The 21490-nt window shown below is 40.0% G+C and overlaps 1 protein-coding gene across 1 annotated transcript in view; it reads right to left on the reverse strand.

Moving 5' to 3' along the window:
• AKAP13 (A-kinase anchoring protein 13) overlaps positions 1 to 21490 on the reverse strand; it is a 332091-nt gene that overhangs the window by 129074 nt on the left and 181527 nt on the right. The window contains 1 exon segment of the mRNA XM_032623794.1: positions 17633 to 17766. Coding sequence (XP_032479685.1) covers positions 17633 to 17766 — 134 coding nt within the window.

The raw sequence follows: 21490 nt of genomic DNA on the forward strand, positions 1-21490 counted from the left end.
TCAAGAGGCCTGTAGCTGAGGCAGTGGCCCCGGCTCTTCTTTCTCCACCTCTGCCACTAGCCCAGCTTGGGAGGGAGAGGCCTGATGCCAACCCACTGCAACCCGATGCAACTCCTAGACCTCTCTGCCTAAAAGGAGCTTGGCTTGTAGATGATTCAATGGGGAAATGAATACAATAGAATTTGGGATGGCAAAATGAGGAAAGCTGGCAAAGACATGAATCGATGACGTCAGAAACACAAGAGCCCACAAGCACATTTACGTAAGTTATTATTTTCATAGAAACAGAAAGATGAAGGGCACTGGAAAGGGGATCTTCCTCCCTTTCTGCTTTTCCCAGGGATGCTGGGTTACCTCCCCTAGTGAAGGACACGGCAAGCACAAGGCTCTTCCCTGTCTCACGCCATTCGTCTACCGTGGCATGGCCGGGAAGCATCATTAAACCCACCTGTAGTCCTAACCGACTCACATGGGCTCGTTTGTAACCAAAGACCCCCCTGCCTTGGTAAGTAACAAATTGCATTAAATTACAGAGAAGGCAACCCAGGACAAGCACACATCAAAAGCAAGCTGCCGTGCTCTGGAAAGCAAAAAGCAACAAGAGGTGAGACTCTTACATCTGTCCAGATTGCCCTGCACTGTGACCGGCATGAGGCCCCACCACAGGCCTCCAAGAATCCGCGTGAGACGGCACTTTGCTGCAGGCAGTACTGCAGAGCTGACCAGGCAGCAGATGCCCGTACCACAGGACTCAGTGTGCAGATTCAGCTGTGCCCTTCCCATGACTTCGCTCCATGTACGGGGATGGCGTGAGGATTTCGTAAAACAGAAGAGGGTCACTGATAAGGAGAGGTGGTCCTATTTAAGTATTTCCCCAGCAGAGGAAGCACAGACCTGGAGAGGTTTGCAGGGTGCCTCAGCTTACAGTGGGATACTAAGGAGATGACTTCAGTGAGGTGAGGTGATCTCTCAAGTAGAGGTGGGCAGGCAGGGAGAGGCCGGCCCACAGCAAGGCTCCAGGGTTTGGGGTCCTGGGCCTGGCTCTGTGCTAACTAGCTGGGCAAACAAGGGCAGGCTGTTTGAGCACTGGAGCACTCTGGGTATAGACTGCAAACTACAGGGTATAGACTGCATGACAGAGACTACAATGGCCGCCCTACACTAAGATTCCATAACAAGAACAACTTATTCTGGAAGATTTTGACTTCCGGTAGTGGCAGAACCTGGAATACAAACAGAAAAGACCTTTATTTTCTTTTATTTTTTTAACATCTTTATTGGAGTATAATACCTTTACAATGGTGTGTTAGTTTCTGCTTTATAACAAAGTGAATCAGCTACATATATGCCCACACCTCTTCCCTTGCGGCTCCCTCCCTCCCTCCCTATCCCACCCCTCTAGGTGGTCACAAAACACGGAGCTGATCTCCCTGTGCTGTGCGGCTGCTTCCCACTAGCTATCTATTTTACGTTTGGTAGTATATATGTCCATGCCACTCTCTCACTTTGTCCCAGCTTACCCTTCCCCCTTCCCGTGTCCTCAAGTCAATTCTCTAGTATGTCTGCATCTTTATTCCTGTCTAGCTCCTAGGTTCTTCATGACTTTTTTTTTTTTTTAGATTCCACATATATGTATTAGCATATGGTATTTCTTTTTCTCCTTCTGACTTCACTCTGTATGACAGTCTCTAGGTCCATCCACCTCACTACAAATAACTCAGTTTTGTTCCTTTTTATGGCTGACTAATATTCCATTGTATATATGTGCCACATCTTCTTTATCCATTCATCTGTTGATGGACACTTAGGTTGCTTCCATGTCCTGGCTACTGTAAATACAGCTGCAATGAACATTTTGGTACATGACTCTTTTTGAATTATGGTTTTCTCAGGGTATATGCCCAGTAGTGGGATTGCTGGGTCATATGGTAGTTCTATTTGTAGTTTTTTAAGGAACCTCCATACTGTTCTCCATAGTGGCTGTATCAATTTACATTCCCACCAACAGTACAAGAGGGTTCCCTTTTCTCCACACCCTCTCCAGCATTTATTGTTTCTAGATTTTTTTGATGATGGCCATTCTGACCTGTGTGAAATGATATCTCATTGTAGTTTTGATTTGCATTTCTCTAATGATTAATGATGTTGAGCATTCTTTCATGTGTCTGTTGGCAATCTGCATATCTTCTTTGCAGAAATGTCTATGTAGGTCTTCTGCCCATTTTTGGACTGGGTTGTTTGTTTTTTTGATATTGAGCTGCATGAGCTGCTTGTAAATTTTGGAGATTAATCCTTTGTCAGTTGCTTCGTTTGCAAATATTTTCTCCCATTCCGAGGGCTGTCTTTTCATCTTGTTTATGGTTTCCTTGGCTGTGCAAAAGCTTTGAAGTTTCATTAGGTCCCATTTGTTTATAGGTCCCATTTGTTTATTTTTGTTTTTATTTCCATTTCTCTAGGAGGTGGGTCAAAAAGGATCTTGCTGTGATTTATGTCATAGAGTGTTCTGCCTATGTTTTCCTCTAAGAGTTTGAAGGTGTCTGGCCTTACATTTAGGTCTTTAATCCATTTTGAGTTTATTATTATGTATGGTGTTAGGGAGTGTTCTAATTTCATTCTTTTACATGTAGCTGTCCAGTTTTCCCAGCACCACTTATTGAAGAGGCTGTATTTTCTCCACTGTATATTCTTGCCTCCATTATCAAAGATAAGGTGACCATATGTGCATGGGTTTATCACTGGGCTTTCTATCCTGTTCCATTGATCTATATTTCTGTTTCTGTGCCAGGACCATACTGTCTTGATTATTGTAGCTTTGTAGTATAGTCTGAAGTCAGGGAGCCTGAATCCTCCAGCTCCATTTTTCTTTCTCAAGATTGCTTTGGCTATTCGGCATCTTTTCTGTCTCCATACAAATTGTGAAATTTTTTTGTTCTAGTTCTGTGAAAAATGCCAGTGGTAGTTTGATAGGGATTGCATTAAATCTGTAGATTGCTTTGGGTAGTAGAGTCATTTTCACAATGTTGATTCTTCCAATCCAAGAACATGGTATATCTCTCCATCTATTTGTATCATCTTTAATTTCTTTCATCCATGTCTTATAGTTTTCTGCATACAGGTCTTTTGTCTCCTTAGGTGGGTTTATTCCTAGATATTTTATTCTTTTTGTTGCAAAGGTAAATGGGAGTGTTTTCTTAATTTCACTTTCACATTTTTCATCATTAGTATAGAGTAATGCAAGAGATTTCTGTGCATTAATTTTGTATCCTGCTACTTTACCAAATTCATTGATTAGCTCTAGTAGTTTTCTGGTAGCATCTTTAGGAGTCTCTGTGTATAGTATCATGTCACCCGCAAACAGTGACAGCTTTACTTCTTCTCTTCCGATTTGGATTCCTTTTATTTCTTTTTCTTCTCTGATTGCTGTGGCTAAAACTTCCAAAACTATGTTGAATAAGAGTGGTGAGAATGGGCAACCTTGTCTTGCTCCTGATCTTAGTGGAAATGGTTTCAGTTTTTCACCATTGAGGACGATGTTGGCTGTGGGTTTGTCATATATGGCCTTTATTATGTTGAGGAAAGTTCCCTCTCTGCCTACTTTCTGCAGGGTTTTTATCATAAATGGGTGTTGAATTTTGTCAAAAGCTTTCTCTGCATCTATTGAGATGATCACATGGTTTTTCTCCTTCAATTTGTTAATATGGTTTATCACATTGATTGTTTTGCGTATATTGAAGAATTCTTACATTCCTGGAATAAACCCCACTTGATCATGGTGTATGATCCTTTTAATGTGCTGCTGGATTCTGTTTGCTAGTATTTTGTTGAGGATTTTTGCATCTGTGTTCATCAGTGATATTGGCCTGTAGTTTTCTTTCTTTGTGACATCCTTGTCTGCTTTTGGTATCAGAATGATGGTGGCCTCGTAGAATGAGTTTGGGAGTGTTCCTCCCTCTGCTATATTTTGGAAGAGTTTGAGAAGGATAGGTATTAGCTCTTCTCTAAATGTTTGATAGAATTCGCCTGTGAAGCCCTCTGGTCCTGGGCTTTTGTTTGTTTTAAGATTTTTAATCACAGTTTCAATTTCAGTGCTTGTGACTGGTCTGTTCATATTCTCTATTTCTTCCTGGTTCAGTCTTAGAAGGTTGTGCATTTCCAAGAATTTGTCCATTTCTTCCAGGTTGTCCATTTTATTGGCATAGAGTTGTTTGCAGTAATCTCTCATGATCCTTTTTATTTCTGCAGTGTCAGTTGTTACTTCTCCTTTTTCATTTCTAATTCTATTGATTTGGGTCTTCTCCTTTTTTTTCTTGATAAGTCTGGCTAATAGTTGATCAATTTTGTTTATCTTCTCAAAGAACCAGCCTTTAGTTTTATGGATCTTTGCTATCGTTTCCTTCATTTCTTTTTCATTTATTTCTGATCTGATCTTTCTCATTTCTTTCCTTCTGCTAAATTTGGGGGTTTTTTTGTTCTTCTTTCTCTAATTGCTTTAGGAGTAAGGTTAGGTTGTTTATTTGAGATGTTTCTTAAGGTAGGATTGTATTGCTATAAACTTCCCTCTTAGAATTGCTTTTGCTGTATCCCATAGGTTTTGGGTCATTGTGTTTTCATTGTCATTTGTTTCTAGGTATTTTTTGATTTCCTCTTTGATTTCTTCAGTGACCTCTTGGTTATTAAGTAGTGTGTTGTTTAGCCTCCATGTGTTTGTACTTCTTACAGATTTTTTCCTGTAATTGATATCTAGTCTCATAGTGTTGTGGTTGGAAAAGATAGTTGATATGATTTCAATTTTCTTTAATTTACCAAGGCTTGATCTGTGACCCAAGATATGATCTATCCTGGAGAATGTTCCATGAGCACTTGAGAAGAATGTGTATTCTGTTGTTTTTGGATGGAATGTCCTATAAATATCAATTAAGTCCATCTTGTTTAATGTATCATTTAAAGCTTGTTTCCTTATTCATTTTCATCTTGGATGATCTTGGTGAACGTGGGGTATTAAAGTCGCCTACTATGATTGTGTTACTGTCAATTTCCCCTTTTATGGCTGTTAGCATTTGCCTTATGTATTGAGGTGCTCCTGTGTTGGATGCATAAATATTTACAACTGTTGTATCTTCTTCTTGGATTAATCCCTTGACTAATTAGTGTCCTTTTTGCCTCTCTCTTGTAATAGTCTTTGTTTTAAAGTCTATTTTGTCTGATATGAGAATTGCTCCTCCAGCTTTCTTTTTTTTTGGCGGTACACGGGCCTCTCACCGTTGTGGCCGCTCCCATTGCGGAGCACAGGCTCCAGAGGCGCAGGTTCAGCGGCCATGGCTCACAGGCCTAGCCGCTCTGCGGCATGTGGGATCTTCCCGGACCAGGGCATGAACCCGTGTTCCCTGCATCGGCAAGCGGACTCTCAACCACTGCACCACCAGGGAAGCCCTCCAGCTTTCTTTTGATTTCCATTTGCATCTAATATCTTTTCACATCCCCTCACTTTCAGTCTGTATGTGTGCCTCGGTCTGAAGTGGGTCTCTTGCAGACAGCATATATACGGCGCTTGTTTTTGTATCCATTCAGCCAATCTATGTCTTTTGGTTGGAGCATTTAATCCATTTACATTTAAGGTAATTATCGATATGTATGCTCCGATTCCCATTTTCTTAATTGTATTGGGTTTATTATCGTGGGTCTTTTCCTTCTCTTGTGTTTCCTGTCTAGGGAAGTTCCTTTAGCATTTGTTGTAAAGCTGGTTTGGAGGTGCTGAATTCTCTTAGCATTGCTTTTCTGGAATGGTTTTAATTTCTCTGTCAAATATGAATGAGATCCTTGCTGGGTAGAGTAATCTTGGTTGTAGGTTTTTCTCCTTCATCACTTTAAATATGTCCTGCCAGTCCCTTCTGGCTTGCAGAGTTTCTGCTGAAAGATCAGCTGTTAACCCTATGGGGGTTCCCTTATGCGTTATTTGTTGTTCTTCCCTTGCTGCTTTTAATACTTGTTCTTTGTACTTAATTATTGATAGTTTGATTACTATGTGTCTTAGAGTGTTTCTCCTTGGATTTATCTTTTATGGGACTCTCTGTGCTTCCTGGACTTAATTAACTATTTCCTTTCCCATATTAGGGAAGTTTTCAACTATAATCTCTTTAAATATTATCTCAGTCCCTTCCTTTTTCTCTTCTTCTTCTGGAGCCCCTATAATTCAAATGTTGGTGTATTTAATGTTGTCCCAGAGGTCTCTGAGACTGTCCTCAGTTCTGTTCATTCTTTTTTCTTTATTCTGCTCTGCAGTAATTATTTCCACATTTTATCTTCCAGGTCACTTATCTGTTCTTCTGCCTCAGTTTTTCTGCTATTGATCCCATCTAGAGTATTTTAAATTTCATTTATTGTGTTGTTCATTGTTTTTTTTTTCATCTTTAGTTCTTCTAGGTCCTTGTTAAATGTTTCTTGCATTTTGTCTATTCTATTTCCAAGATTTGGGATCATCTTTACTATCATTATTCTGAATTCTTTTTCAGGTAGACTGCCTATTTCCTCCTCATTTGTTAGGTCTAGTGGGTTTTTATCTTGCTCCTTCATCTGCTGTGTGTTTTTCTGTCTTCTCATTTTGCTTATCTTACTGTGTTTGGGGTCTCCTTTTTGCAGGCTGCAGGTTCGTAGTTCCCATTGTTTTTGGTGTCTGTCCCCAGTGGCTAAGGTTGGTTCAGTGGGTTGTGTAGGCTTCCTGGTGGAGGGGACTAGTGCCTGTGTTCTGGTGGATGAGGCTGGATCTTGTCTTTCTGGTGGGCAGGTCCATGTCTGGTGGTGTGTTTTGGGGTGTCTGTGGCCTTATGATTTTAGGAAGCCTCTGTGCTAATGGATGGGGTTTTGTTCCTGTCTTGCTAGTTGTTTGGCACGGGGTGTCTAGCACTGGAGCTTGCTGGTCGTTGAGTGAAGCTGGGTCTTGGCGTTCAGATGGAGTTCTCTGGGAGATGATTTCGCTGTTTGATATTACGTGGAGCTGGGAGGTCTCTTGTGGACCAGTGTCCTGAACTTGGCTCTCCCACCTCAGTGGCACAGCCCTGATGGCTGGCTGGATCACCAAGAGCCTGTCCTCCATACGGCTTTCGCGCCACCCTAGTCTCGAAGCTCCCGCCCCTGTTCCTCAGGCCAGGACTGCATGGGAGCAGAAAAGACCTTTAAATGGTCCCACTACGAATCTTATGATCCCATTCCATTTGTGCAAACAAACCAAAGGGGTGGTGAGGTATCTCCAACTCAAGTACATTTTTCTACTGGTCTATCTTTCTTCAAGGAGACTCCGAGCAAGAAAGTAAGTCTTACTTTTTCATGATTTATCCCCCTCTCCATTTTTTTTTTTTACTACTGCTTCAGGAAAGGGGTGGAGCAAAATTTCCCAGATGCTGTGATGCTCGAAAAGTATCGCATGTTCTATGTAGTAAAAGAAACACACACATGTGTTATGTATACAGCAGTCCCCCCTCATCTGAGGTTTTAATTTCCATGATTTTAGTTACCTGTGCTCAACCATAGTCAGAAAATATTAAATGGAAAATTCCAGAAGTAAACAATTCATATGTTTTTAGTTGTGCACCATTCTGTGTAGTCTGATGTAATCTCGCATCATCTCTCTCTGCCCCACCTGGGACGTGAGTCGTTCCTTTGTCCGGCATATGCTGCCCATTAGTCACTTAGTAACTGTTTTGGTTATCAGACTGACTCTGTCAGTACACAGTGTGGTGTTCAACTAACCCTTATTTTATTTAATAATGGTCCCAAATCGCAAGAGTAGTGATGCTGGCATTTTGGATCTACCACAGATGTAAAGTGCATCTTTTAAGTGAAAGATGAAAGTTCTAGACTTAATAGGGAAGGGGGGGGAAATCGTATGCTGAGGTTGCTAAGATCTATGGTAAGGATGAATTTTCTGTGAAACTGTGAGGAAGGATAAAGAAAATAGTGCTATTTTTACCGTAGCACCTCAAACTGCAGACATTATGGGCACCGTGCGTGCTTAGTTAAGATGGAAAAGACATTACAGATTTAAGGTATTCTGAGAGAAAGATCACATTCACATAACTTTTATTACAGTATAGTTATAACTGTTCCATTTTATTATTGTTGTTGTTAATCTCTTACTGTGCCTAATTCATAAATTAAACTTTTTCACAGATATGTATGTATATGAAAAAACAGTCTATATAGGATTTGGCACTATCCAAGGTTTCAGGCATCTACAGGGGTCTGGGAACACACGCCCCACGGATAAGGGGGGACTACTGAATATCTCGCATGAATGAAAGTTCCGAGTCAAATTTAGACATTCAAATAAACACTTTCCACAGTGTCCACTTTGGGGAGCTATACACTTAACCTAATTATTCCTGTTATAAGTAGTTCAAACTGTTCCAGAAATCATCTTCTGCAACTATATTCAATACAAATCCAGGAACCAAACACAAAAAATCTATTTCATTCTTATACTTCGGTTCGACGCCAAATTCCAACTGCATAATGACTAGGCTTTCAAAACTCTTAAATATATATCAATTCTAATGACTCAGGACAGAATGCCAACTGCTACACAGATAAGGAAGATCAATATAAAAAATATTTGGCTTACTGTGACTTCTGAGTAAGACTTAAACTCAAGATATTTTAATTGTGCTCCTAAGAGTATTTTCTGTTCTGAACTTTATGGAAAGTATCTTCATTATCAACTAACTTTCTGTTGAAGACTACACACGTGGCAATGACTTAAGACCATGTCACAATTCTTCGGTTCCACAAGGAGGGATGGGGCTTTGGGGGTTCTCAGAATGGAAGCAAAATGGCTATATCACTGCATGAAAGAGGCAAGGAGGGAATGTAGATTTATACTGGCTGAATGGAAATATTTAAACAGAGGTACTACTCTTTTTAATTCCTACATGGTTCACATATTACCAAATACCTCCATTCTTTATGCTTCTTTTAGTAAATGTTACTTTTCAGTTTCCTAAACTGAAATTGGGGCATTTCTGGCAATTCTTGGATCTTTGAAGGGCCAAGTACATTGTGAAAGCAATAAAGAACTATAAAGCTGGAGAGCACACCAAAGGTTCCCTGAACCTATCCCTACTTTCTAATGAATATTTATACCATGTGTGTTACAACAAGGTTATCACCAAGGAAACATCACTACATTTCAGACAAGCACTTCTCAGGAAGAATTCATCTCTCTGTGAACTTCTAGAGCACCTTAAAGGCACCTATGGCACATCTCACATACTGCAGCCACAGACTGTGATTATGCCTGTATGCGCTTTCTTTATTTAACTAAACTGGGGACAAAGACAGTATCTAACCTCTTTTTTACTTCCCTAGATATTTGATGCAATACCTTGAGAGGGAAAGGTATTCACTTAAAGTTTACTAAATGAACGAATAAAGGAAATCAATGCCACAGACTACATCACGAAGTTGAGCAGCCTAATGGGCCCAAAATATCAGAAATCAGCACCCCTGAAACCTTTTCTGGATAAACAATTCCATATACAGCGTGCACCTTTACTCTTATGGTGGCCAACCAGCAAGGCATCTTCTTAAAATACATAATCAAAATCTGAGAAATCTATAAATGTCCCAATTATGTGCATCACTGAGAAGGACCTAAGCCTTTCTCCACAGATCAAATGATATTTTTCTTTTAGTTTTTCTACTATGGAAGCTTCTTCTCTTAAGAGGGGAAAACAAGCAGCCATGAAGTCATGTTTATGTCAGTAAGATGAACACAGAACTTGGGGTCAGAAGCAATACACTAGTTTTTCTGAGAGGTCGCCCAGTGGGGGCCCTTCCAAGTCTACTGGCAGAAATAACGGTTACACCCAAGCCTGAGTTTCTGACATGGAATGCACATATCTTCACCCCCACAAAAGACAATCCTCCTTTAAAATGAAACTTGGGAAGCCACTTGAGGTAAACAGTGTAAAAATAATACACCATTCCTTAGAAACGTCCCTCTTCCCAGGGGGTATATAGGAACTTAGAGAGGAGAATTTACCATTTATCTAGCTGAAAGATATCTATTCATAAGCCACCCTGAGTTTGCCTATATATTTTAACACTTACCAGGCTGTATCTTATTGGTTTAGTAATTGTCTCTTCCCACTGGAATATGAATTTGAATGTGGAGACAGGCTTATTTTCATTTCAGCATTTCTAAGGTCTAGCACAGAGTTCAAGAACATTTGTTGAATGAAGTTCTGAATAAATCAGTGCACCTTCACAGTAAACACAAACTGACACGGTAATTTAAATAAGTAACACTATGGGGCCTGATACAGTTGGTAACTTCTTCCAAGATCATTTTAACCATCACCTATTTAAAATCATTCATCCATAGAGTCTTAAGAGTGGGTCTGATAATTCTGAGTTAGTTTAAAATGAGATTAGAGTTACACCCTACTGCTTATAAAACGTCTAGTACATGCTGGACACTATACTAACTCTAGTTAGTACAAATAACTCTTGCAGTTGGCATCATTATCCCAAATTTATAGATGAGGAAACTGAGCCTCTAAACAAATGGATCAAAGTGGCAGATCAAGGGCCAGAATTGGGATTAAAACCGTGGTTTACTGGGCTCCATAATCTTTCCACTGTGCTTGGCTACTAACCTTGGCTGTCAATATAATGAGATAAGAACGAACAAAAGTGAGATGAGGAGTGTAACAAATGGGCCAAAAGAGTGATAAGAATCACATTTGGTTCTTTTGTCCCAACAGGTGGGGGGGGGGGGAGGGGAGAAAAGACACACATGCCTCCTCCAAAATGCACATATGACCTATGATTAAGCAGTTCTATGAGAGAAAGAAGTGGGTTATTAATCAAAGTAAGACTACAGAGCAAAACACCCTGGAAAATGTTCAAAGAAAAAGTGATCAGTAAGAACTGGCCATTAAAGGAAGTGTGATTTTAAAATGTCCTCCACGGTTGCCCTTTTACTCCAATACAGTAAGATGTACACCCCAACATTCATGAACTTATTCCTATCATTTTAGAATCAAACACTGGTTAAAAATTAAGAACCTGAAGAAACATTAGAGATTACCTAACCATTATACAAGTGGGAAGATGGAGATCAGAGAAATTAAATAATTTCCTCAAGGTCACTGAAAAATGTATAGCTATATACAATGGTATACTACTACTCAGCCATAAAAAAGAATGGATTTTTGCCATTTGCAATAATATGGATGAACTTGGAAGATATTACGCTAAGTGAAGTAAGTCCAACAGAGAAAGACAAATACTGTATGATATCGCTTATACGTGGAATCTAAGAAAATAAAACCAACTAGTGAATATAACAAAGCAGAAAGAGACTCACAGATAAAAAGAACAAACTAGTGGTCACCAGGGGGTAGAAAGAAGGAGGGAGGGGCAAGATAGGGTCAGGGGATTAAGAGGGACAAACTACTGTGTATAAAATAAATAAGTTACAAGGATATATTATACAACAGAGGGAATATAGCCAATATTTTTTAGTAATTATAAATGGAACATAACCTTTAAAAATTGTGAATCACTGCTAAACAGCTGAAACATATAACATTGTACATCATCTATGCCTCAGTTTTTTAAAAAAAGGAAAAAATGTATAGTTAGATCATTAAATTATACTCTTACATATATTATTTACAGATATTTTTACATTAAGGATGTAGTTTTTCCACTTACGGCTTTGTGATCTGGGGTTCTTTAAGGCACTTCTTTTTTGCAACTATCTTCTCTAGAAGAACACTTGGAGAATTTCTTGTTAACCCCATTTCAGAAGAGACATCCAGAGTATCTCCAAAAACTCTGTATGAAAAAGCTGAGGAGTATGTTTCCCTGTGACTGAAGCTAGCTCTAGATTTGGACCCAAAAAGGATAATTGGCAGCGGGGTTGGGCGCAGTGCTAGTTCTCTTACACGCCAAATATACGCAGAGAAGACTTGCGACATGAAGAGGCCACTTTGCTTTTTCCTAGATGACAAGTATACCACAAAACTATATATATGTAAATATGAGAGCAGAGACTTTTTTAAAATTGAAAACTGTTAAATAAGAGGGTAGGATGTGTGAGTCATTTTGAATATCAGTGCTACGACCAGTCCAGTTAGTTACCAGATAGCCTGAGAGCTGCCATATGTTCCTATGGCAGGTGTGCATGAAGGGTGTGAAAAGCCACACAAAACGAAAACTTTTTTGAAGAGATTCCTGGACTAGGGATGGAAATGTAAGCTCGCCCCCTTGAGACAAGAGGAAGGAAACAGAAAATAATCAAACTACAGGGAGAATTCAAGATTTTAACCAGAAATAGTCCAACACTGCCCTTACCACAACCTTGAAGAAACAAATATTAATATTGTTGTAAAAATAACTAAGAATGGAAATTCAGTTAATTTAATATTTGGCTGTGTCGGGTTTTTTTAAAATAGATTTATTTATCTGTTTATTTTTGGCGGCGCTGGGTCCTCGTTGCTGCACGCGGGCTTTCTCTAGTTGGCGGCGAGCGGGGACTACTGTTCATTGGGGTGCGCAGGCTTCTCATTGCAGTGGCTTCTCTTGTTGTGGAGCATGGGCTCTAGGTGCTCGCGCTTCAGTAGTCGTGGCTCACGGGCTCTAGAGCACAGGCTCAGTAGTTGTGGCGCACAGGTTTAGTTGCTCTGCGGCATGTGGGATCTTCCCGGACCAGGGCTCGAACCCGTGTCACCTGCACTGGCAAGTGGATTCTTAACCACTGTGCCACCAGGGAAGCCCTGTGTAGTTATTTTTTTTAAAAGGGAGCATGGTTCTGATTGGGGAGTGTGTGTTAAATGAAGAGTAGACTTTCCCAGTAACCTAATACTCAACATATGGGATTTTATAGTTGTGCTTGAACATATTTGTTCTCGAGTGTTTGGCTGCTAGGACCATGGGCATCCTGACAAGATATACCTGGCTTGCTGAATTAACTCTTCCATATGGCTAATGAGCTTCTGCAATGATCATCTGGAAAAGGAACTATTACAGAAATACCTTAATGAACAGATACCCCAGGGAAGCAAGCTCTTTCCTAATGAACTTGGCCACATGTTGAAAAGATTCACAGAGGACATGGAGTATGCTGGTTTGCAGCACTGGGTCAGGGAAGTAGGAGTCACAATTCCTTCCTGGTCACCATGGAGCATACTCTCAAGGTGAATGGTCCCAGAAAGCTTTCTGTTCTGGACTCAAGTGTTGAATGTCACCTCTACACCCAGTCATATCATTCTTTAGGAAATAAATGGCAGGTTTGGAAAATCTTAGTAATTGTACATCAAAAGCAAACTCTCTGGACAAATACCATCTTGATGGTACTTAGCTACAGCTAAACAAATTATAATAAGAACATGAGACTTATTTTAAAGTGAATCAGCTTAGATCCTAAAACAGCCAAAGGAATTTCTCCAACTATCACTGAAAGCACGAGGGTATAATGCAATGGTTTTAGAATCTTAGGGTGTGTATGCATCATTCAAGGGTGCTTGTTTAAAATGCAAAAGCCCATCCAAGTGAACTGAATTCCCCAGAAGTATACCCTCAGGATGACTTTTCTGGAAACCACAGTATAGCAGAAACATTACGGACACAGAAATGAGGTTCTGGTCTAGCATACAGAATTAACTAGCTGTAAAATGAGGCAAGTCGCTTAACTTTCCAGAAACCATTTTTTTCCTCCTATAAAGCAAAGGTATTACACTTCAGATAATCTTTAAGCTTCACTCAAATTCTAAAGGTCTCAGAAGTAAAACAAGCACCATGTCTCCCAACTTAAATTAACATTTGATGCTATTCCTGAAGCTTTTATAACAATGTTCAAGAAGCAGAACCTGAGGCTTGATTGTTTTAGGAACCACAATATGCCACTGGTTACTTAAATTAGTAAAAAGGATATTGGAATCTAAAGTTATAAAACTAATTAATAATAATAATGCTAAGTGGTACTTATTGCATGTCAGGCTCTAAGTACTTGATATTTATTAACTCACTGAGGGGAAAAAAGAGGACTACAAGAGGTAATCTGAGAACCTTGAAACCAGGAACGTACATAAGAAGGGATAATGTTGAATATTAAATTGTAACTAGTATTAAGGCTTTGGCAATACTTAATAACAACCATGACTACTAAATGCTGATGAGGGCTTCCCTGGTGGCGCAGTGGTTGAGAGTCCGCCTGCCGATGCAGGGGACGCGGGTTCGAGCCCCAGTCTGGGAAGATCCCACAAGCCGCGGTGAGCTATGGCCGCTGAGCCTGCGCATCCGGAGCCTGTGCTCCGCAACGGGAGAGGCCACAACAGTGAGAGGCCCGCTTACCGCAAAAAAAAAAGAAAGAAAAATGCTGATGAAATGACTAATGGGAATGGACCATACTGTGTATAAAACCTGGCCTCTGGAATTGTGAACAGTTTTCGATTCAGTGAAGAAATGTCCGTTAGGACCACATATCACGTATTGAGACACCTGTAGCATTTAACACACACATGCGTTTTCTCTGAGGATATAAGCAAGCACTATTCTTGATACTGCCTAATTCCTTTATGAACCTATGCTCTAGGTTTTCAAGACAGTAGCAAAGCGTAAGATACACAGTTTTTTCCCATTTTACATTTGGAAGAGGATGATTCAGTGAAACAATGAGTCAATGAAGCAATGACTGGCTTATTCCCAAGGCCAACAAAGAGACTGGCCATGTGTCTGAAAGATTGAATTAAATAATGCTAAACAAATGCCACTCCACCCTCGACTACAATCACAAGCTCAAGTAACCCTTTTCAGACTGCAAACCCAGACTCCAGAAGGTTAAGGCTAGAAGACGAATAGAGTAAAGAAGCTGAGCCCTGGAGAGACTAAGTCAAAAAGCAAATTCAGGAGAAACACAGAATCGGAACTCTCCACCTTCCTACGTGCAGGTTAATAACCAGAGCTTTCACGGCAAGCTGAAACAATTTAGAAAAGAAAAAAATTCTACTTGCTTTCTCTTTCTTTTCATCTACTGAAGCACAAGTATCCTCTAGGTCAGGAGCCCACAAACTACCACCACTAGGCCACCGCTTGTTTTTGTACAGCCCGTAAAAAAACACCCTGAGTAGATTTTACATTTCTTAATGATTGAAAAAAATTCAAAAAAGAATATTTCAAAATATTAAATTACTTCATGATATGAAATTCAAATTTCTATAAAGTTTTATTGGAACACAGTCACACTCTTGTTTACAGGCAGCCTGTGGCTGCTTTCACACTATAACATCAAAGTTGATTAGTTGTTACAGAAACTGTAGTCCCACATACCCTAAAATATTTACTCTCTGTCCTTTACCAAAAACGTTTGGGAACTTCTCAATGAATATAGCATGTGGAAAGTTAAATGGGATAAAAAGAGAAAATGCGGCATTGGAAAGATCAAATTGTGTGTCCATGCTTTCTCCTTTAGAATGCCGTGAACACAAACCCTCCACTGTGTAGACCTGAAAATCCTCATGAACTAAAAATTCCATTAACGTATGCTTTCTCTAACTACGCTAAGTGAAGGCAGACACAAAGCACAGATAACCCCTAGCAACAGACAAATTACATGGTTCTCACATATTGATGCTCCTTAGGATATACCCACAGTCACAGAGCCTGGGGTTAAGAGTCAGGGAGGAAAGCACCCCACTGGGCAAGTCCTAGGTTAGAACCAAACTACAAGCTCCCATTCTAGCAGGCTCTGACCTTGAGCTAGCCATGTGACTCTCTGAGGGTGTAACTCTTTTATCTGTAAAATGAGGCTTGATGACCAACCAGAGGAACACTACCTATCTCAACTCCTAAAACTGGAGGAAAAATGAGAAGAGGAAAGAGACGAGGAGAGGAGGTACTTTCTTTTAAAAATACAGTGTTTTGTTTTCTTTTTTATAGTAGTCAAGATACAGTCAGGACAGAGATATCCTCATGGGAAAGCAAAAGGTCTATGGCCAAGCATCAGGCTGCACTCAAGAACACTAATGAGCAAGACTTCAGATGGAAGACTAAGAAACCGAGGCATTTGAATTCAAGGATGTGAGTTTGTTCCTTTCCATTTTTAGGGGCTCCTGGAAACAAAGACACATGTACCCATGCAGGGTGTGTTCTCTTTTCTTTCCCCAGGGGCAAAAGCAATATTTGTCTGTATAGTGCCTGCTGTACAAGTAGCCAACCAGGCATTAGTCATGGATACTATCTGTAATAAGGGGTGGGTGAAAACAGTCAGCATCTCCCTACCACTGTACTCCAATAAAATGAAGCTTGTTTATCACAGTCCATACACTTGAAACATTTTGGGAGGGTATAGTCCTGTTTATGTACTGGGGTAACTTTATGAAAAAATACTTAGCCCCCTGAAGAGCAAACACAGTACACCCTCAAGTCTAGACAAGGAAGGTTCATTTTCCGACGGGCAATATGATTTAGGCCAGTAACTCGATTTTTCAGCTTCCAAAAGGTGTTCTTTTTTTTAAGACAAGTGTGGAATCTAAAGCTTAGAACCCTGTTTCTCTCAACAAGTTTAAGTTCTCTGTTTTACAAGTTAATAGCTTTAAACAAGAAGAACAATAATCTCAAGACCCTGAAGAAAACCATTTCTGAAAACTTAGTTAAGTATTAAATATAAAATTACCATAGGGGTCAGCACACCCATTACTAAGTATATGAAAACATATGTCCACACAAACTTATACACAAATGTTCAGAGCAGTTATTATTCACAATAGCGAAAAAGTAGAAATAATCCAAAGGCACAACATGTGGTATATCCATACAACAGGATATTACTTGGCAATAAAAAGAAATGAAATACTGATCAATGTTACAACATGGATGAACCTTGAAACATTACACTAAGTGAAAGAAACCAGTCACCGAAGGCCACATATTCTATAATTGCATTTATATGAAGTTCCGGAACGGGCAAACCCATAGAGACAGAAAGGAGATTAGTGACCGTTAGCTGAGGTGGGTGGTAGTGAACTGCTAATGAACATGGGGTTTCTTTTCAGCATGATGACAATGTTACAAAATTAGACGGCAGTGACAGTTTTAAGACTTTGTAAATATATTAAAAACTACTAAACTGTGCACTTTACTTGAATGAGTGAATTGTACGGTTATGTGAACTATGTCTCAGTAGAGCTATTATGAAAACCTAGTGAATTTTTTTTCCATCATTAAAAATGACATACTTCATATTTTAGTCAGTATTGAGCTTTAAGTTAAAATCTCATTTTTGCTATCAGTTTCTATATAAAGAAAGAAGAGTCAGGTTTAAGGAGGGTTAATAGATCCCTTTTTCTGGTAATTCCCATCTTGTGACATGTTAAACCTCATGACAAATTGCAAAGTCTTGTGCTCACAGGAAAAGCATTTTTCATTATTATCTCCAAGGGATCCCTGCAGGAGGGTCCGTTCTAAAACTATGCTATGCAAAAGCTTCACTGCAACATGTCCACATTTGTACATGAGGGAACAAGGGAGAAAGGGAAAAAAATCCTACTGTGAATCAAAAAAAATCCCCCAAGCAAGGCCATAAATCAGACACAACAGAGCAGCCTAAACACACTTTGTGCTCATACAGACTTACCGCCTGGGTCTTCGGGCCTTGTTTCACCTCCGGCGTAGAAGCTACGTTTCCTACAGCCACCTCTTCAGAAACTGAACTCTCCTTGGTATTACTCAGAAAATCCACTTCGTCTTCAGCTTTCGTGTCTGGCATTTCTGAAGAGAACAAGGTGGTTACAAAGTGCATTTGGAGAAATTGATTCCTGGGCCTTACTATTTACACAACATGCTCCAGGTTTCATGTGTTTTGTTTGCCTTTCCCTTTGCGTTAAATAGAAAGTATTATTTTGAAGCTGGTGTCATTTCTGACCCTGTGCTGAGCTAGTCCCTCATCACCTGGTTATATGGTTCTCTCCTGCTTCTGTGTGGGTTTGTAGCTAAGGTAAGATCCAGTTCAATGTCCACTGAACTTCCATCTTCACTACTGACTTTTTCATGACAATTTGATGAGTGTGGTGCTGTCTTGCACATGGAAAAGAAAACTGACAAGCTTTAAGGGAACAGATTAATAGCTAAAGCTAGTAGTCCATCCTGACCATTATCAAAGAGGCAAGAGATGTATCTGTACAGGACAAAAAGGAAAGAGCTACTGAGAATGAGATAAAGCCTTTGGGAAGAGTCTTTCTTTAAAAACATACTACATACACTCACCTACCCATCACAGCAATTGATAAGACTGAACTATTCTTAACAAATTAGTTTTTGTTTTAACTTTTATTTCTTCCCAAACCAAAACATAATTACACACTATCAACAGCAATTCCTTTTCTGAAGAAAAAGTTTTTTCATGTTTTCTTTAGAATTATGCTCAACAGACCAAACAGTAGTGGTTTTGTTACATGACTGCCATATGGTCAAGCTAATACAGGAAGGAAGTGATAAAATGATGCCTGAGGCAAATTTAGGCTTCAACACTTCTTTAAAGGGGACTGATGGTTGAACAGTCAAAATTCACCTTGATAATCCAAATACAAATGGAACTGTCATCTCGATTTCCTTTGGAAAATTTTCTGTGGTTGTTATTAATCTAGTCACACTACTACTCTGGCAGAGAAAAATGTTCCCTACACCAGAGGGCAGGGGTTCCTTTCACCAAAGCATAAATTATATTATATTGTATTATGTATTTTATAATTATATAAATAAAATATATTAAGAATTTATTCTAATAGCACACTGTGAGAGTGTATACCCTTTATACACTGTGATGTATAAAGGTCTACTTTAGATTTAGGAAAGTGACATTCCTATAAATGAACAGTTGTAAGTCTCCTTTCTTTGCCCTAATTTTTTAATTACATAATCTTACTAGCAATTAAAAAAATGGGCAAACACGTTTCCTTGCCCAAAGAACCAAAATCTTTCTTACATTTCATAAAATGTGATTAAAGTTAAAAAAAAAAAAACTAAGCAACCCCCTTAGAAGTACTCCTTGATCAAAACATTTCTGACTAAGATAGGGTTGTTTCTTGTTTTTGTTTTTTTTGCGGGGGGGGAGGGGGCTGTTGATGATTTTTATTTTATTTATTTGGGGATGTGATTTCTGACACATCCTTACTATCCTACATCCATCAACTGAAAATATGTATCTTGGCAAGTAGCAACCAGTCCCAGCGGTAAACAGAGATTAGTGAGACCTGTGGGGTGTTGGCAGCCCCCTCGGGACTGGCCTGGCTCAGTTATGCACAACTAACTTCCCAAAGCACTGCGGCCAATGCTCCTGATGTGTAAAGGGCTACGTCCCCTCACCCTAACTGGAAGTTTTGTGTTTTCCTCATCTCAATTTCTACTTGGCTTTGTCAACAGTAGTATATAAAAACAAAAGCCAATGCCATGTGGCTCCTTCCAAATCAGCAGTTAAACCGACGTCTCCTCACTTATAAAACAGTATGGTTAAATTCATAAATGGCAATGTAAACTTCCTAGAAAATACCCTTTGGTCTGAGATCACACTCAGGTGCTTTTTCTCCAGGGCAGTGTGACCAGGGACTTTCCCCAAATCCTGGCTATTTTCTGAAAAAAGCACCAATTTCTTCATCACTGGTTACTTCTCTCTGTCCTTTGAGGCCATGAGCATGGAGCACATATGACTCCTCTGGAGAGCAGAATAAGTAACTCGTACACACACACACACACACACACACACACACACCGAAATCCCAAGCCCAGAGACACAGTTGAAACTTGATTTTCATCTCATTTTCCTTCCTAAAGCCTTAAAATCTTAAATATAATTTCTTAGCACCTTTACTATCTTTGTGTGCTATTAAAAATCAAAGTCTGAAAAAAAAAATCAAAGTCGGCTTGGTTTCTATCTTTTCTCATAAGGTACTATAGACACAAACCTTACATAGTTTGTACTTGCTTGGATTAAATTCTGACTACTGAGCCAGAAAGAGAAATAATTCCAGCCCATGTGGCCAAAGACGCAGCGCCCAAATGAAAACAACATAGGCAGGCATCAGCTTACAGCCACTCACTCCCGTTCTTCTAAAATGTCAACCTGCCAGGGCCCCCAAAATAGACTTGCTGTTGTGCCTTCTTTTAAAAATTACAGACCTTCTCATTGAAATTCTGAGACTGTTAGTGATAGAAATTTGTTGGCTGCTAACAATCCAAGACACTTTAATAAAACAAAAGGTGTGAAATCACCAAAAATACTATCTCAGGTTTCTTAAATCCCTCAACTGGAAAAATAGATTATAAATGGTTAAACACCCTCTATCAGGGAAAATGACCACTGTGTTTAAATTGCTCTTTTTCTAAAGCCACTTCTCTCCTTATTCTATTTGTTCATTTCTATTCATGCCCAACCCCCCACTTCTTAACACCTACTACAGTAAAGGGGTTTTCAAAAATTAGAAAGAACGGCAAGAGCAATCAAACGATAAAAACAAAACAGGCTTCTTACCTACGAGAGCCTGGGGGCAAGCAAGGAGACACGTCCTCTGTCTATAGCTGTTAACAGGTGGTGGTCGCAAAGTCTGAATCAAACTGACCTTGAACGACTTCAGGAGTCAAAACCGAGTCCGACTCCAGTTTGAACTTCAGCCTCAACCCCCAATAAGGAGTTTTATTCAGATCGTTTCTTTCCACTGAACACCAGTGGTTTCTCTTTGCTCTCTCTGGACATGGTTACCCACAGACGGAACGGGCTGGTGCTGTGTGAGCAATCTGCTTGCTGCAGCTGCTTCACCAAGATAAGCAGACACAACGTCTGCCCTGTGACAGCAGCTCAGCAGACTAGGCTCTGGCGGAAATCCTGTATCCTATCCCCTGCCTTTCGCAGGGTCCTCAATTCCCAGACTGCTGCCCAAGAGCAACAGGCAATGGAACTGGAGGTCTGCTCCTCAGGCAGGAAAAGGAGGGAGTTCCCTTCTCACAGCCTCCACCAATGACCTAATACCACCATTTGGGATGCTGGGCCATCGGCTTACAACGATACTCAGAGCTGTTTGTGAAACCACTTTGACTAAATTTGCTCAGGACACAGACTAGGATGATAGGGAAAGAAAGGAGTTTCAGGTTTGTAAATAAAACACACTTTTTCAGCACTGTTTGTTATGGTTCTCGAGAAAAAGGACTATGCCATGTGAACAAAAACATCTGCTAAATTCCTTTATCATTTTAGAGCACCTGGGATCTAGGCACTGTTTTCCAGGTTAGGAAAGTCATGACTGTACCAGTGCGATAGAGCATTTATAGGCTTTAAGCAGTCAAGCCAGAAGTCTGGAATGCAGGGAGCAAAAACTGCCCAACCCTGAGATGACGTGCCTCTCCGGATGGTGCTGACTGGTAACTCGGCAACCTACCCGATGAACGCCAGACCTCTAAACAACAACATGACACCTTTATTTATACCAGCACATCACAGAGACTC

The sequence above is a fragment of the Phocoena sinus genome, chromosome 2, assembly GCF_008692025.1.
Source record: "Phocoena sinus isolate mPhoSin1 chromosome 2, mPhoSin1.pri, whole genome shotgun sequence".
NCBI lineage: Eukaryota > Metazoa > Chordata > Mammalia > Artiodactyla > Phocoenidae > Phocoena > Phocoena sinus.